Source organism: Sciurus carolinensis, chromosome 7 (genome assembly GCF_902686445.1).
Source record: "Sciurus carolinensis chromosome 7, mSciCar1.2, whole genome shotgun sequence".
NCBI lineage: Eukaryota > Metazoa > Chordata > Mammalia > Rodentia > Sciuridae > Sciurus > Sciurus carolinensis.
The window spans coordinates 35,447,679-35,464,935 of record NC_062219.1 but is presented as its reverse complement, the minus strand read 5'-3'; the positions used below and the strand labels follow the sequence as shown (position 1 = coordinate 35,464,935).

At 35.6% G+C, this 17,257-nt stretch overlaps 1 protein-coding gene across 7 annotated transcripts in view; it reads left to right on the top strand.

Moving 5' to 3' along the window:
* The window catches only part of Lama2 (laminin subunit alpha 2), a 582,198-nt gene that overhangs the window by 379,511 nt on the left and 185,430 nt on the right, over positions 1-17,257 (top strand). For all 7 annotated transcript variants that reach the window (XM_047557822.1, XM_047557827.1, XM_047557826.1 and 4 more), the window contains 6 exons: positions 1,082-1,225; positions 1,920-2,099; positions 2,205-2,393; positions 2,477-2,610; positions 6,380-6,497; positions 13,942-14,076. In XM_047557822.1, the coding sequence (XP_047413778.1) occupies positions 1,082-1,225; positions 1,920-2,099; positions 2,205-2,393; positions 2,477-2,610; positions 6,380-6,497; positions 13,942-14,076 (900 nt within the window). The remainder of the gene's footprint in view (positions 1-1,081; positions 1,226-1,919; positions 2,100-2,204; positions 2,394-2,476; positions 2,611-6,379; positions 6,498-13,941; positions 14,077-17,257) is intronic.

Sequence of the window (17,257 nt, the reverse complement as noted above, 5' to 3'; positions counted from 1 at the left end):
AAGAAAGAAAGAAAAGCTTATTGCCAAACGGAATTTCACTAATAGGTGTTCTGTAGCACTGATAAGTTATGCTTTTCAAGAACTTACTTTCAACCCAAGCACAACTTTTATTCTAGTTGGTAGAGATGATATATTTTCAATAGTAAAGTCGAATTAGTTTTCTTTATATAGTTCCATTGATTAAACCAGAATAATCTGTGGGGTGGGACAGAGAATACTTTCAAGCACCAGAGAAAAATCACAGCTAAACACTAAGACTTAAAAAAAACCATTTCTCCCAAAGTTAATATTTAATCACTGTATATTGGAAAATGTATTTACTGCTGAGGAAGTTCAGTAAAATTTCATCACTTATAAACACTGACATTACAAAGAATGACTGTGCAAATTTCAGCTCTCATTAATATTGTTAAATGATGTAGAAAAACAGACAATTATAAAGGATGAAGGATTTTTTTCCCCTTAAATATTTTTGAAAAATCAATCCAGGATTTATGCAGCTAAAACTGTGTCAGGGGGATCTTTTCAAGATAAAATCTGTGGAAACAGGGCCAGAGAAAACAGAAAGAGGAAATCTTGGGGTGGTTGTCAGTATAATCTTAAGAATTTAGGAAAATGATAACTTGTACCAACAAAGGAAGCAGTCAAAACTGAGTACAAGGTTGCATTATTACATATTACAGTTATGTTTATATATTGTATATAATATATGTTATATTATTTATATAGACATTATTTTCTAACTTGGAAATGTACATTTTTAACCTCTGCCTGTTTTTTACAACTTGGTATGGCACTGCTGTTTAAGAACCACTGCTTTAATTTTGCCTTTGAAATTCTCATGGGTGTTTCATATTGCTAACAGCAGAATTGTCGGAAATGTGCCACTTAAGTTTAAGTATATATATAACAAATTCCTAACAGTGAGTTAACTACATATGCCTTTATGATGTAAGTCTAATATTCAGTATTCTTTTGTTTTGTTTAATGAAAAACAAATATGTTCCTATTATTCACTGTTCAGTTGGTTTGCCCCTAACTTTGCTGTTAGGAACTCTGATTGCCTCTGTTCTTTCTTCAGGTGAATGTGGAAGGCGTCCACTGTGACAGGTGCCAGCCAGGGAAATTTGGACTTGATGCCAAGAACCCACTTGGCTGCAGCAGCTGCTATTGCTTCGGTGTTACTAGTAGGTGCTCTGAAGCAAAAGGACTGATCCGAACGTGGGTGAGTATGGAGCTGCTGAGCCGTGTAATGGCATAATGTTAGCTCCTGCTGGCTTCTTTTAGTGGGGGTAGCAGGAAATGGCAAAACATTTAAGTAATCTTTTCCCCTGTGCATGTTCAGGAACAATAAAGGGGCTATGTGCCATTAGGTAGTTGGAGTAAATGACTTTTAAAAAAATTCTTCCTTAAAGGTAGTTCATTTATTCTTGATAAGGAAATAGACATGAAGTGTAAAGAGTAAGCCTTGTCAGGTGGGCATTACACTCTCACATGGGAAGAAGCTCTGTCCTGAGGAATGAGAGCCCCAGAGCATGAATTTTGATATGTAGTAACGTGGCAATGAAAACCACCAGAACTTGTGGCATTTATTCTAGCCATCCTTAGGAAATTGTCAGTTTTTAATGTGAAAGCATGCTCATTTTACCTTAATTGTATTTTAACTCTACTTTTTAATTCTATTTTCATTAGTGTAAAATATTCCAGTTTTCAGATATTGTCGTTTTCACTATGCACAGTAGGTAAAAGGACTTATCCCCTGTCATGCTTACCCCTATGTGCTAGTCCTGTTCCTTGTGAGATCCCCTTATCAGAATGGGAATAGGCACTGCAGATAGATGCGTGGTCCATAACTTAGTTTTAAAGGGATGCCCCAAAGACTTCAGCTCAGCTTCCTGTTGTGTTTTGACCCGACTCAGGTAACTCTGAAGACTGAACAGACCATTCTGCCTTTGGTAGACGAGGCTCTGCAGCACACGACCACCAAAGGTATTGCTTTTCAACATCCTGAGATTGTAGCAGACATGGATCTGGTGAGACAAGACCTCCACTTGGAACCTTTTTATTGGAAACTCCCAGAACAATTTGAAGGAAAGAAGGTAAAAAGAACTCTGAGGTCACATAAGAACAAAGTAAAAAGTGTTTTTGGAATCACTCCATTTAGAATATTCCCTACATCATCTCTCTTCATTTTCTTTTGTCAGTTGATGGCCTACGGAGGCAAACTCAAGTACACGATCTATTTTGAGGCTCGGGAAGAGACAGGCTTCTCCACTTACAAACCTCAAGTTATCATTCGAGGTGGAACTCCTACTCATGCTAGGATTATCATCAGGCATGTGGCTGCACCTCTCATTGGCCAACTGACAAGGCATGAAATTGAAATGACAGAGGTAAAGCTATTGGTTGATTAGTACCCAACTATCAATGTCTTGGCATTCAGTGTTGTCAACGTGGTTTCTTTTCTTGCTAACAGAAAGAATGGAAATACTATGGTGATGATCCTCGAGTCAGTAGATCTGTGACCCGCGAAGACTTCTTGGATACACTATATGACATTCATTATATTCTTATCAAGGCTACTTATGGAAACATCATGCGACAAAGCAGGTAAACTGTGAAAGAAAATGTTCAAATTAAGGTCTGATTGTAGACTCTGCAGGACAGGTCGGTAAGACATCAGATAAGATTTAGAAGTGGTTGCTTTTGGAATGTGAAGATAAAAAACAACCCAAGGGTGGTATCACCAGATAAAAGTTACTACCAAAAAAAAGGAAAATAGCACAAAAAGCTAGGTAAATGAGGAAAAATATTGAATTCACCTTAGATGGGGTGAGTTAAAATGCCAGCCCCAAATTCAGGAAAATGTGTAATGGAGGTCACATATAATTAGTTGCTGTGCTGTAAATGTGTAATAAGATTACTGAGAAAGTGCACCCCTTCTTCTCTCAGGGGAACCAGGTAGGGTCCAATTAATCTGGTCTCTTCCAACCCCAAGCTTCCTCATCTTTTCACCCCAGTGAACCGTGTATTTACCCTATGCACCATTTACCTATGTATCGTGATGTGAAACAATTGGGTGTCAGATTGAAAAAACAAAACAAAACACAGAAGAACAGCATGAATGTGGTCATGGAAGTCAAGCCATGGGAATACTTCCAGGAAGTATTCAAAGTTAAAATGAGGCTTATTGGGACTGACACTTAAGACCCCACAGGTGATATTCTTAACATCAGCTTCACTGGAGTCCTGGATCTGAAAAATCTCAAAATTTTAAAGAATGAAGGGCACACATTGAACTGAACATTGTGAGCATGCACCACTATTTTCATGAACACAATTACCAAAGAGAAGAACAGCAGTGTCAAAAGTCAAGGGATGAATGTTTAATTTGAGACTAAAGTAATCATGTTAGTGACTATTGGGAAAGGATTAGTAGCAAGGAAAGGTTAAAAATAAGGATAAAGAGAGAATAATGGAGAAGCCAGGAGACTTTGATAACACAAGAGCACCTAATATTTTTCTTTAGTAGAGGAAACAATTTACTCAATAGATACAATGAGAAATCACTCAGATGTAGATAAGTCTCATACTATAGAGGCAGAAAGTTGAAATGAGTTCATATGATAGTCTCAATTTCTCTTTCATGTATTTTTCTCTTATGTTCTATAAGAATATGGAAGAAATATATGTTAGTAAAAGTAATCTTACATGATAAATTAGTAGACCAGGCCAGGAAAACAATACAAAATTATGAAGCCTCTCATTGTGAAATTAATGCATCTAAAAATCCCATATTTCAAATATTTATACTGTAATAAGTACATAATATAGCAAAATAACTTTTTTATTTCATGACCATCCATATTGCTTTTTTTGATGGATATAGGAACTTTGGGTAAAAAAGTAAATCAAAGACCAAAATTCACTTCCTAATCTGTATTCCTTTGGTTTCTTTGGCACATTCCTCTCTGTAACAGTTCATTTTATATGGAATAATAAAAACCATGTACTGAAAAAGTGCTGTCAGCTATATTGTTAATTATTTTAGACTATCAAATCTACATTAGGTGGTAGAAGCCAAAGCAGGTTTGCATGACATAGATATGCAAATCCATTATTTAACAAATTGTTCCAAGCTGCACCAAGAGTTGGGTAGGTCACAGAAAATTTTTTTTGTGGAACTGATGGAAACAATGTCGTCACTCATTTTTCAATATACTTCCTTTACCTTTCTCACCAATTTAGCCTTTCTGCAACGTGACACTGTGTCTTTTCCCCACAATATGCCTCTTTCTCTTATCATATTCTTTCACTTTAACAAATGAAATCCTTTGGTTTAAGTGACGATTTTATGAAACCTTAGAAAAGATTTTCCCTTTCTCTAAGCCCCATTAAAAATTAGCATCACAGTCTAGCAATGATAAGAACAAGGCAGATCATCAGCACCTGATCTTCTTAAGGCAGTGGAATCATGACAAATGTTGAAACACAGTTTAAATATTTCCCCCAAAATACTTAAGACACAACTCCACATCCTTATTATTACATAAATTTTAACAATCTCAAAGCAGAGAGTTTGAGTGATACATGTGGTTGGAGATTCAGACTTTACATATTTTTGTCAAGTTAGCATTTTCATTTTTCTTTGTTTTGGCCTTCTCTTACCTTTGTTTGAAGTAAACAACTTTAAAAAAAAACTTCCCATATTTTTATTGGTGCATTATAGTTGTACACAATAGCAGAATTCATTGTTACATATTCATTTATTCACATAATGTAACAATATGGTTTGGTCAATATCATTCCCCAGTAATTCCCCTTTCCCTCCCCTCTGTCCCTCCCCCCCTCCCTTTCCTGTACTCTACAGGAAATAACTTTTGCCATTCAGCATTCATTGAAATAGAAGCCATATCTCTGATGCAGATAAAACCATTGTTTTTCTCTCTCTCCCTCATATCCACTCTTCCACCTCCCTGGAACCCCCTTGAATCCCCGTAGAAAAAAATATTTGTATTGCAGAAGTATCTGTTGCTGCCACCATCCATGCATGCTTCATTTGATTTTTAAACGTTCGCCGGTCTGTCATGTGCCTCCATGTGCAAGGCAGAGAAGGTGAGAAGATAGATGCTAATAGTGTCTGTGGCTTTAAAATACTATGGAGCTGCCAGAGAGAGAGGGCTTCTCTACAAACTCCAAGTTACTTTCTTGCTCCCACAAAGAGCCTGGGCGGAATAGAAGGGTAGAATTTTCCTTACCAGAGGGGCGTGGTTTCTTGATAGCTCACTACCACTGTGTATGCTCTAAGGAGGGGAGAATGAAATCTGAATTTTAGCTGAACATATGTATCATAAAGACTGGTTCTCTTCAGAGTACAGATTACAATGCTAGTGAAGCCAGAATGTGCATTCATAACTCAATAAAACTTACCTATGCTCATTATAAAATTTATGATTCAAACTCCTTAGACTATTGGAGGTGACTTTTATTGAAGCAAAACTATTCATTGTCTCATTTGAAAGTTTATTTGCAGAACATTTTCATGTTACCAGTTAGTCAGTCATGAAATAGTCTAAGTTTATGGACTGTGTATATTTTTAATGTATAATTTCAAATTAATGAAAAGTGTATCAATATTTTCAAGGTGATTTTTCTTATCAATTATAAGGATTTCTTCACCAACAGGGTGAGTTAAGTCACTTGAAGGATTTATTTTAATAAAGTTAATAAAATATTAATTTGAAATGTTTTTTTCTTTATCCTCAGGAATTTATCAATATTACATCATACTAGATTGTTTTCTGGGTGGTTTTCTAAAGTTCTTGGAAGGACATTCAGAGACTCGAGAGGAAGAAATTTAAAAGCAATTTCACCAGTAACTATAGGAGATATTCTAAGAGAGAATGACCTTGGGTTGTCTGTTTTAAAAAATATAAATGTCTAATTAAATGTCCATGTCTACCTGAAGCAACTCACATTTTTAAAAGTAGGGGGAGGAATCTTTATTTTAACTTCTCAACAGGATATCAGATATCTAATTTACTAAATTTAGGATTTATATGGATTTTTTAGCTAATGTGAAATCTCAATCTTTGAGGAAGCAAAAAATGTAGAAGGAAAATGTGACACACGAGCCCTGGGAATTTTAGCAGCTTCAAAAGATTATATTTATTAGCTTAATCGACTCTTTCCACAATATGTACATATACCAAAATGTCACCTTTTCTTGATAAACATATACAAGTATCTGTTGATTGAAAAACAACAAAACACACTTGAGGTTGACAAATCTGAGAAGGGTTTTCTTGCAGGGTTGAGTATTTTGAGGTGACCTGAGCCGGCTGATGGGATCATCTAAGTATGTATTTGCTCTTTCCAGAATTTCAGAAATTGCCATGGAGGTAGCTGAACCAGGACGCATAACTGCAGAGACTCCTCTGGCTCACTTGATAGAAAAATGTGATTGTCCTGTGGGCTATTCTGGATTTTCCTGTGAGGTAACTGGCTGCTAGTGACCCCCTTAACCTCATCTCACTTCAGGAGCCAAGTGGAATACTCCTGCACTCCCTTAGCAGCAATCAGCTGGGCTTTCACACCCAGTCTTCACCTGTTTTATATGATCTTTCCCTCTCAGTGTGAGAAGCAGAGGCAAGATCATGGTGTTATTGTGACCAAGGAGTACGAATCACAGCCAAAGAGAAAGTTTGATGAAGAATTAAAAAATCTGTAAAAATCTGGAACATTTGGAAGAAAACAATGTTTTCAAAAAGCTTGTCTATTATAACTGATCTATTTTCTTGGCACTGTTTCTGAACAGTTAGAGGCATTTAAACTGCAGTCATTATGAGATATGATTGTTACCAGGTTTTGAAAGTGTGTTTATAGAGAGCATAACAAAATCTAAGCACAAAACAGCACGCTGTTCCCTTCAATGTGGCTTCTCAGAATGATATATATCATTTCAATTGTGCTGCTATCATTCAGTCACTGCATCTTCTTTTTTTATTTTCCTGTTTTTTTTTAATTTTATTTTTTTTTACTTTTAGTTACTGCATTTTCAAAACTATCTTTTTAAAAAAATTTTCTTAAACTTTCTGGGATCTTCTTTTGACTACCTTTAGAATTGGCAAATTTTGTAGGTCTTTATCTTCTGGAAGTCAATTCAATTTCTACAGATATCAAGCAATAGAGGCAATACTGGGGAAGTGGAATGCATGAGAAATTGGCCTGAGTTAGAACCTCAGCTTTGTCACGTACTAGGGCTGAGACCTTGCAACAGGTTACAAAAGCTCTTCCAGGGGAAGATGGTGCATACCCAAATCTCTGAATAACTGCCACCACATTTGGCCTTTCCTGTTGGTCCTAGTCCAATACCTGGCCTGAGAGGGGCCACTGGAACCTGCCTGGCAGTCAAGATTCTTTCTCATTAGTCACAAAGGTTGGTGCCCATGGCAGAGCAGTCAAATATTATTAATAACTCCATTTCCTACAGTCTATGAATCTTATGATGACAAAATAAGCTATGAACTTTAAGCCCTTGTTACCATCCCTGGCATGTAGTCAATACTAGTTATTGAGGTTAATATTATTATTAATGTCATAACTATATATCCATGTGTTGATTAAATAATTATTGATTATATAAATAATTTTATCTACCTTATTTTGTAAATAGATCTGGGAAGTTTTGTTAAGTATAGCACACAAGTCAGACGATGAAACCAGATCAAAACTAAAGTACAATTTAAAAATATTGAATATTCCTGAGAGGTGGCATGGCATAATGAAGAGAAAAAGGCGTTTGGTTTTGGTGAATCCTACCTAGGCTGGCTCCTGTGCCGAATGGGGCACCTGCTCTTGCTTGTTGCTGACCCTGGGGGAGTTTGCCTATGGAATTTTGATAAGGATTAACTTAAGTGAAAACATGTGGGAAAGCCCCATTGTAAATTGATGTTATCATCATATATATTTATACTGTGCAGAGAAATTTCATAGCACAACTCAGAAATCTTGTGAAGCATCCTCGAAATAATTCTATAGCCTTTTTTGTTACTGCTCTGAGGGCAATATACATTTGAATGTGTCTAGTTTGATTTAATAAATAATCAAATAATCTATCTCATTATTAAATCATAACTCCTACATACATCAATTTATACACTTGTATACCTATGAGTAAGTATATATACTGTATCCATCCATACATACAACTCATCCAAATATCACATTCATACACAGTATATAAGTTGTGAGTGAAAAATGAGACAGTGTACTCATATAAAACATGCTAACTCCCCAATGACAGACTAAAAGCTAGAGGACAGAAACAACTTGAGATTTTTCCAGACAAGAGATGAAATTTTATTTATTCCAGGAAGTGTGTGACTGTGCTGCTGACTCACTGTGTGACTTTGGTCAATTCCCTTAATTGTTATAGGCATTAGTTATATAGTTATCCAATCTATAAAATGATAGGTTGGGTTTTGAAGTTCTAAAATTCTCTGATTCTGCAATATTATTGTGCTATAGAATATATTCAGTAAGTACTCAAGGTTGACCTTTAGATATCTTGAAAGAAAGTTGTTACAACTCTATTTTCTCTGAATTTATTTAAAATAATACTGTTCACTTACCAACAAAACTGTTGATAGAATGAAAATTATTTTAATGCAGTTTACCTCCCATTACCAATTTCAATTGTCAAAATTCCTTCTTATCATGATCAATAGGGTTTCCAAATAATATTTTCTAAAACATGATTTCCTGTTAATTTTAGTAATTTTACATTGTATGAAGATATAAATTAGTACAAAGAAAGAAAATGATAAATAAAAGAAATCAAAAATAACTGGGAATATGTACAAACATTGCACTGGTGGCTTTGCCTATGTCCTGTGAATTCCATCTAAGCTTCTATTTACAGACAATAATTACAATAATATCTTAGTGGAGAGATTATGAAGATAAAGGCTTATCTCTCATAATAAGGTACCGGAGGTGTTTGCCACAACCCATTGCCTCTAATCCATTATACATCTTATTTATAATTCATCTTGATTCCAAAGTGTAATTACCAGGCATAAAATCTAATCATCAAAGCAAGAGCTAAGGACAGTTTTGAAACAGTACATCCCATTCCAGTAACATATGCTTTGGGTCATGAATACACAAAGCAATTCCTTCATGGTATTTTCACCAAATGTGTGATATTCTGGAGACATCTACATTTAAGGCTCTTGATTTCATGTTTTTTTTTTAACCTAAAATATGACTGCAGATAGACAAAAAACCAAGTATTGATTGCTACTCAAAATAAATCCAGTTTTAAAGATATTTACACTTTTCCTGTCACCTGTAGTGTTATAACTTGCATCTGTTTATTAACAATGTTAGTGCTAGAAGTGCCCCATTTTTAAAATTTATTATTACCTTTAGAAGTCAAATATAGGGCACTATTTCATTACTAGATTTGTTTTTGTTGGAGTCTTAGAGTTTACTTGTTCTTCAGGTTAGTTTAGGCTTAGGGTGTTGCCTAAACTGAAGCCAGTTTCGTATGTATGTAGTTATTCTTCATATTTGTGAAATTTTTTCTTAAAAATGGAAAATACTCTGAATATTGTTCTTTACAATTATATCATGGACATCAAAAATTCACTATTGATTTCTGGTCATGTTTTAATAGTTTCAGCCTCTTCCCCCCCACCTCCTATATGACTGCTGCCCATTGGTTCACCACTCATAATTGGTCACCGGTGGCAAACTGATTTTTTAAATCCACATTTTATAACTATAATAAAATCAAACAAAAGGCAGAATATGGAAGTAGACTTGTCCCCTACATATACCATATCTCACGGTCTCCTTTAGCACTTCAGTTGCACATAGGAGACCCCAAAACTCAGTTTTAAACTGTTTGATCATGTGCTGCTTAACAACAGGGACATGTTCTAAGAACTGTGTCATTAGCCTATTTCATCATTGTATGAACATCATAAAGTGTACTCACATAAACTAAGCCAGCTACAATGTCAATAGGCAATATAATTTTATGGGACCCCCACTGTATATTTAGTCTGTGGTTGACTGAAACCTCAAGTGGCTGTGCATGCAAATATTGAGAACATGGTATGAATAATGGAATACATTATAATTTTCCTTCCCAGTGCAGCTTAGAACAATCATAATTGCCTTTATCATCAGCATCTACATCGAAAATATACACAGGTTGGGACCTCTGTGTTGATTTATATTGTGTCAAGTTTTATGCCATTTAATCTTTAAAACAATGCTGTGCAAAAGCAAAACTTATTTATTGAATGCTTACTATTTCCTGAACAAGTTCAATCACCTTTCCTAATATACATATACCCATCATCAAGTATGATTTACTATCTCCATATAATGAATGAGGAAATTGAGGCTTAGGCAGGTTGAGGAACTTGTCCATGATGATCCCACAGCTAAGCAGAAGCAAAGATGCCATTTGAACCCCCATAAGTCTATTTATAAAATGTAGATAAACTTATAATCAGCTATTGTGTTGTATAAGATTGTTATATTCCAAGTGAGGAAACTGAAGTCTGCACTATATGAAATCTGCACAAAAATCACATGTAACAAGTGGTAGAACAAGAACTCAAGTTAACATTGCCTGATTGCAAAACCCATGTAGAGATATAAGACAGAATATTTTTATTGACTCCTGCACAAATATCTATTTTTATTTTTTAACTGTAAGGAAAGAAGGTGTTGCTGAACTCATGTTCATTTCTCACTACTTGAAATAGCTAAAGCTTTCCAATTTTTTTTGTAGGATCTCCTCCATTACAAAGGGAGGGTTTGGCACAGCTCAGAGCCTGGGACTTGCTGGCTTCACTCTCCTGTTTAATTCTCTTCTTTCTAGTTTTCCACATTTTGATACAAATTGAATTCTAATACTTTTAAGATACATTATATTATACAAGTAAAGATGGAAGGAAAGCAGAATAAGATAGAGCTATACATAATTTCAGTATGTGAGAAGAAAACTTTGGACAAGTTTGAGTTCATGAAAAACGATATAAAGTGAACTCAGTAAAGTTTCTATTTATTTGCTTTTCTTTAATTCTCCATTGTGTTCCAGAAAGAATTTTAGATGAGACTTTTTAAAGCAGGTTTTTTTTTCTATTTTTTTTTTTTTTTTTTGTGATGCTGAGAGTTGAACCCAGGGCCTTGTGCTTGTGAGGATAGCATTATACCAACTGAGCTATACCCCAGCCCCAAAGCAGGTGTTTTTAATCCCAATTCAAATGTGATTATTCTCACAAATAATCCTAGTTCACTTAGAGTCCTAGGAGGCATCAGATATTGAAAAACACCCCTAAAAAATTTAAATGTAAAGAATAAATACAAAAGGATACAGAAAAAGGAAGAAAATTAAAAGGATAAAAAAGGTCACATTGTTTCTTTAAAATTGTTTTAAGTTTCTAAGTTTTTGCATTGTGGAAGAGGTTTTTTCTTTGCTACTCATTATTAATCTATCAGGGCACACTAATAATCTAAAATGTTGGAAAAATTAGAAATCATCTGAGTTAACAGACCTACTTGCTTGTGGGATGAGGAAACTGCATATCAGAGCTAATTAATTTGCTTACATCCTGCAGAAAAAACTAACTTTACAACCATGGTTTCCACCAAATTCATTAGACCATAGTACCAAGGAGTGTTCATGCCCTTCTGAAAGCCAATAGGAGGGATTGGGTAGCATACTGGTCACTTGCAAACCCTACATGCTTATCATACTCTCCCAGGAGTCTTAAAACCAACCTTGGGATCTCTAGGGGTGGAGCCAAGTATCAGTATGTTTTAAAGTTCCCCTGATAACTGTGAGAACCACAGGGGAAAGTCTAGAAGGTTCTACATAGAACTCAACTTGTAGCTCAGGTTGCCGACACTCACTTCAGGTACTTTTCTACTGCACCACGCTAGCTCCAGGAAAGGGCCACAGGAAATGTGTTGTGCATTAATAGATTATTTAGAGGGAAATGAGAGGGAGAGGGGTATGAAAAAGGGTGGACTGAGACAGACATCATTACGCTATGTATGTGTATGCTTACACGAATGGTATGAATCTACATCATGCACAACACAAACGAAATGATGTGCCCCATTTGTGTACAGTGAATCAAAATGCAGCCTGTAAAAAGTAAATAAATAAATAATTTAAAATAAATAAATAAATAAAGATAAAAAAAATATTGCCTGAGTGCTCCTCTGCACGTCTGTAATACTGAGCCTCATATGGTTCCTCAATGAAGAACGTTTTTTTCTTAACTTGTTCTGCTAAGACTCGTTTTAAGCTTTTGATTGGATATGTGAAGCTAGGATCTCCTCTTAATTTGTGTCATTTTTACAGAGAGAGAGACAGATAGACCAAGACCAAGTACATATGCCAATAAAATAGCAATATAATAAAATAATAATAATATCTTAGGAAGATATTCAGGGATGAAATCCATGTAAATAAAATTCATCTTTATTCAATAGTTTGCACACTAACAAATTGGAACAACCTACACTGTGAACCACTTTTAAAAACACCTCAGATTGTTTCTTTGATTATTCTTAAATTAATTCCTCAAGTGTAATTTCCAGTTCTTATTCTATGGCAATGATGAAAATTGCTATAAAGTTATATTCCTAAAAAATTATAGGAATAACTGCTATAAAATAAATAATAGGGATAAACTTTATCAATATATATGATTATGCCCACTGTGATACAAACGAAATGCAGAATCTTTTGAATGCTCTTTTCAATTTTCTCTATCAGTTTTGCTTAAAGTGGAGGCATTATTAAATCTCATTAAAATTTATTATTGACTGATAAAAGCAGAGAGACTCTTAATTAAGTGCTTAATTGAGGTACACATTATCCAAATCAAAATAAACAGGAGGAAGGTGCTTAGTATTGATCTTTTTTTCTCTTTCTGAGCAACTCATGTGTATTCTAGTCTGGACTACTTAATGCCAGAGCCAAAGGGATGTGAGACATTAGGAAGTTCTTAATCCAATATTTTTTCCCTTGTGGGGAGCAAAATTTTTAAGTGAAAAAAAAAAATCTTACTTAGCCAAGGTGGTAAAACAGCCCCTTTATAATCAGTAGAATCTGAAAAACTGATCCCTACCTCTTAACCAGAAATGAAGCTATGTCTAATAAATGTGAGGGATCTGAGCCTGGAACTCAGACTGTCCTCTAGAGCCGGGACCTACCTTCCAGAAAGTCAGAGATGTTTTTAATATATTTATATGATAACTGAATAAAGATGAAAGTTTTGATTTTGTCAACTTCACTAGCAATTTTCTTTTGATTTGACTTTCAGATTTTCATTGTGAAATTTAAAAAAAAAAACATCAGGGAAAGATAATTTTTATTTACTGCCTAATAGTTTCAAGAGATAGATCGCTTTTATTATTTTGCATTTCTTCCTTTTATATTCTTTATATTGTATCAATATAAATAATGCATTCTTGACTTTATTCAATTTTTTGCTGAATTTCTTTGGACATTTGCTATTCATTAAGCATAGTAGAAAACAGATTTTAGGTTGTTAAGGATGTTGGAATTCTCTCGTTAGCCCATATGACAATGTTAATTAAAAATAAACCTTTTTATCAAGTGGGGGAAAAAGACCATTTAAAACTTTTTCAGACAAAGAGCTATAGATGAAAATGGAAGCTCTTTTTCTCACTGATATCTGTTTACATGAATGCACCTATGTCTGAGAGCAGAGGAGGGACCCAACGGAAATTTATATTAGGCATATCAACACTGGCACTTGAGTTTGTAAGTGGTGTTGCCCTACCACACATTGGGGGAAGAAGTCCATTTCATAACCAGAACTTGTATTTCTGAAGCAAGATTTCTACTTGACTGTCCTGATTGACTTTCTTTTCTTCCAGACATGCTCAGCAGGATTTTATCGACTGCGTTCTGAACCAGGTGTTCGCACCCCTGGTCCCACCCTGGGCACCTGTGTTCCATGTCAGTGCAATGGACACAGCAGCCTGTGTGACCCTGAAACATCCATATGCCAGGTAGGTACCTGATCCTTTCTCATACAAGGTCCATTGAGATACTTACTTTATGCAGAGACCAGCTGGTCTGCAGAGAGCATGATTGTGTGTGTGTGAATTAAAACATGTAGGGAAAAATGATATTCACCATATTCTACATTTTCAAAAGTAATGAAAAACGATAACAGGAAAAACCACTGTTTGTGTCAAGAAATAGAGAATGACAGCAGCTTAAAAGTCCGTTCTACCTTGGGACAATTAGAACTGTGTGTTTCATCCTTTGTATTTCACTTGAGAAATTCAGGTTTTCTATGTCCCTTCGTCCCCTAAACTAACTGCCACACAACTCTGTCTCTGCTGACCCCATCTCCAACCTCTTATCCTCTGGAGCCCTTCCACTGAGTCTTGCAGAACTCATGGTTAGATGTCAGCAAAATCCCCTACATAATTCCCCTCTTCCCATCATGTTCTCTTAGTCCTGCTTTCCTCGAAATGGCTTCCCCTTGCTGGCTGCTGTCCCCCAGCCCTCTTGAGTAGAAGCCCTTGTTTCCTGTCACTCTCTTCATTCCCCTGAGTCTGAAGGCAAGGCAGGGGTCTGGGTCCCTCACTGCCGCTCTCATATCCGGCTCCTTTTCTCTTCCACATGGCCCCCCCTGCTCTGAATCCCATGCCCCCATTTCTAGCCAACTACACTTGCTTGTTAAAGCTGCCTTCTAACCCCCAGATCACCTACGCTGTTCCTGAAGATTTCTCCTCTGTATCATTTTCATTGTCTTTAGCACTATCCTATCATAATCCTTGGTGATTTTTTCTTCCATACCCTTTCCTTGTGCCTCTGAAGTCTCCACTTTAAGTATCTTACTCTTTCCCAGCCATCAGTTCACTTCTTCTTACAGCAACATTTTAAAGCTCACCATCGACCCTCATATCCCATCTCTTGGGCTCCCACATTTTTAAGCAGCATAACCTTAGCATTGCTGCTTCACAGCGTTCACTTCTTGCTGCTCTTGCACTTGTATTCAGATCACCCCAATGCTGGTTGAATCCTACTCCCTACGCCAAATGTGGCTCCTACAACATATCTGCCCTTTAGTTTCAGCTTAAGTTCATGATCACGCTCTTCAAATGGACCTCTGTGCTACTCTGGTGGACATTCCAGGAAGACAATTTCATAGCTTCTCTTCCCTATTCAAGTCCAAATCTCTTCTCCCACCTCTTCCCAGCTTAATTCTTAGTTATCAGTGCTGCTTCTTATTTCAGAAATTAGAAGTAATCAGAATGGAGCGAACAGGTGCTCCTACCACCTCAGGCAGCCACCTCTCTGCATCCATGCATAGTTTGGATCAATTGTTCTTTCAAAGAAAAACAAAAACAAGCCTTGCACATACATTCAGTATATCACCTCTCTCCCACTCAAGGACATCAGTCCTGCCCATCTCCTCTCCAGCTTACATTGTCACCTAAAAACAAAATGCAAAACAAACTCTTTCGACTCTGCTTTCCTTCTAGCTACCACTTCCTTCTTCCCTTCCATCTCTGAAGAGTTGTCTCTGTCTACAATTTTTATCTGTCCATTCTCAATTACTAAAATCAGTCATTTTTCTTTACCACCATACCACTGTGGGGGACTAACACTCAACCACGGTGATCTTCATCTACTTGATCTGTTAGCAGTGTTTACCACTTGCAATCACCCCTTCTTCAAATTCTCTGGTTAGCTTCCGTGGCCATGACGTTCTGAGGGCTGTCAAATTCCAGAAGGCTCCTTCTTAGCCCTCTGTGCTTTTTCTCTCTGTGATTTCCTGAAATGAATCTACCTACCAAGATTCCAGGGACTCGGAATTGAGCAATTAGGCCTCTGTTACACACATTCTCGGGGTGATCTCATCCAGTGCTATGGCATCAATATGCACCTAGGAGCCTGTACTGTTTACCGTGATTTCTACAATTTGATACAGTACATTTACTATACATGATTCACTGTTTTACCCTTCTAAAACTTATTGTGGTGTAAGGAAGCACTCTCCAAGTATGCATTAGTTAGATCTTCCTTCTCTCCTTAATATCTCCTGGGATCTGGGTATATACACAAATTTAATTCATAATAAAATATATTTAAGAATTATCAAATCTGTTGTACTGTGTTTTATATATATAATGTTCTGCTTCACAACATCTCAGAGTTAAGTTATAATATACAGGAAATCAAGGCCCTTTTTTCGAATTGAGTTATGAGGCCCTTGTGAAGGATACCTCACTTCATCATTGAACGCCCTTCACCAGTCGTGAGTCTGTTCCAAGTTCTGGCTAAGGAGGCATCTGCCTAGCCCCTCAAAACCCTTTATCATTCTCTTTTTTTCTACTTTTATTAAATAATAATCATATATTTTTTCAACTACATTTTTCTTCACTGTTTCAATCCATGCTCTAAAAAAAGTTACTAGAATTTGATTGTAATTGCATTAAACCTATCCGTAAAGAATTGCTACATTTATATTGTTTAGTTATTCTCCCTCAACCCAGTAATATGATACTGTTCAAACATTTTATGTCTTACAGCGAACTTTAATATTGTCTATATAGATTTTACATTTTATATATTAAAGTTATTTGTATATGTCATACATTTTCTTTTCAATATTAACATTATATTTTTTGTTTCAATGTAGTACATTTACTAACTGGTCATTGTTGATACAATTTTTTTAACTTATGTTTGATATTCACCCACTTTTATTTTAGTTCTATAATCTTTTAATTGGTTACTTCAGTTATTTTTATAGTTATGATTATATTATGTTCCAATAATTATAATTATTATTTCTTACCAGAAACTGTATCAGTTATAATTTTATATTTTTAATGGACACATTCTTCTAGAAAATGTTAAATAGAAAAATAACCAACTTCTTATTTTATTCCTTATCTTAATGTGAATGACCTACATCTTGTACCATAAGGTATGATGCTGGTGATTCATTTAAGAAAAAATTCCTTGTCATGTAGAAAAGTATCTTCCTAACATGGTTTCTTTAAAATTTATTCTCTCAATCAGGGTAGGATATTGAAATTTAACACTTGCTTACTTGGGGAGGATGGGAAAGAAATGAAGATAAAGAGGTGATCCTCTGTAGTCTTTTCACTTTCAGCAAATGATTGACTAACTGAATAACTAATATTAGCTATCCTTGAATTCCTGAAA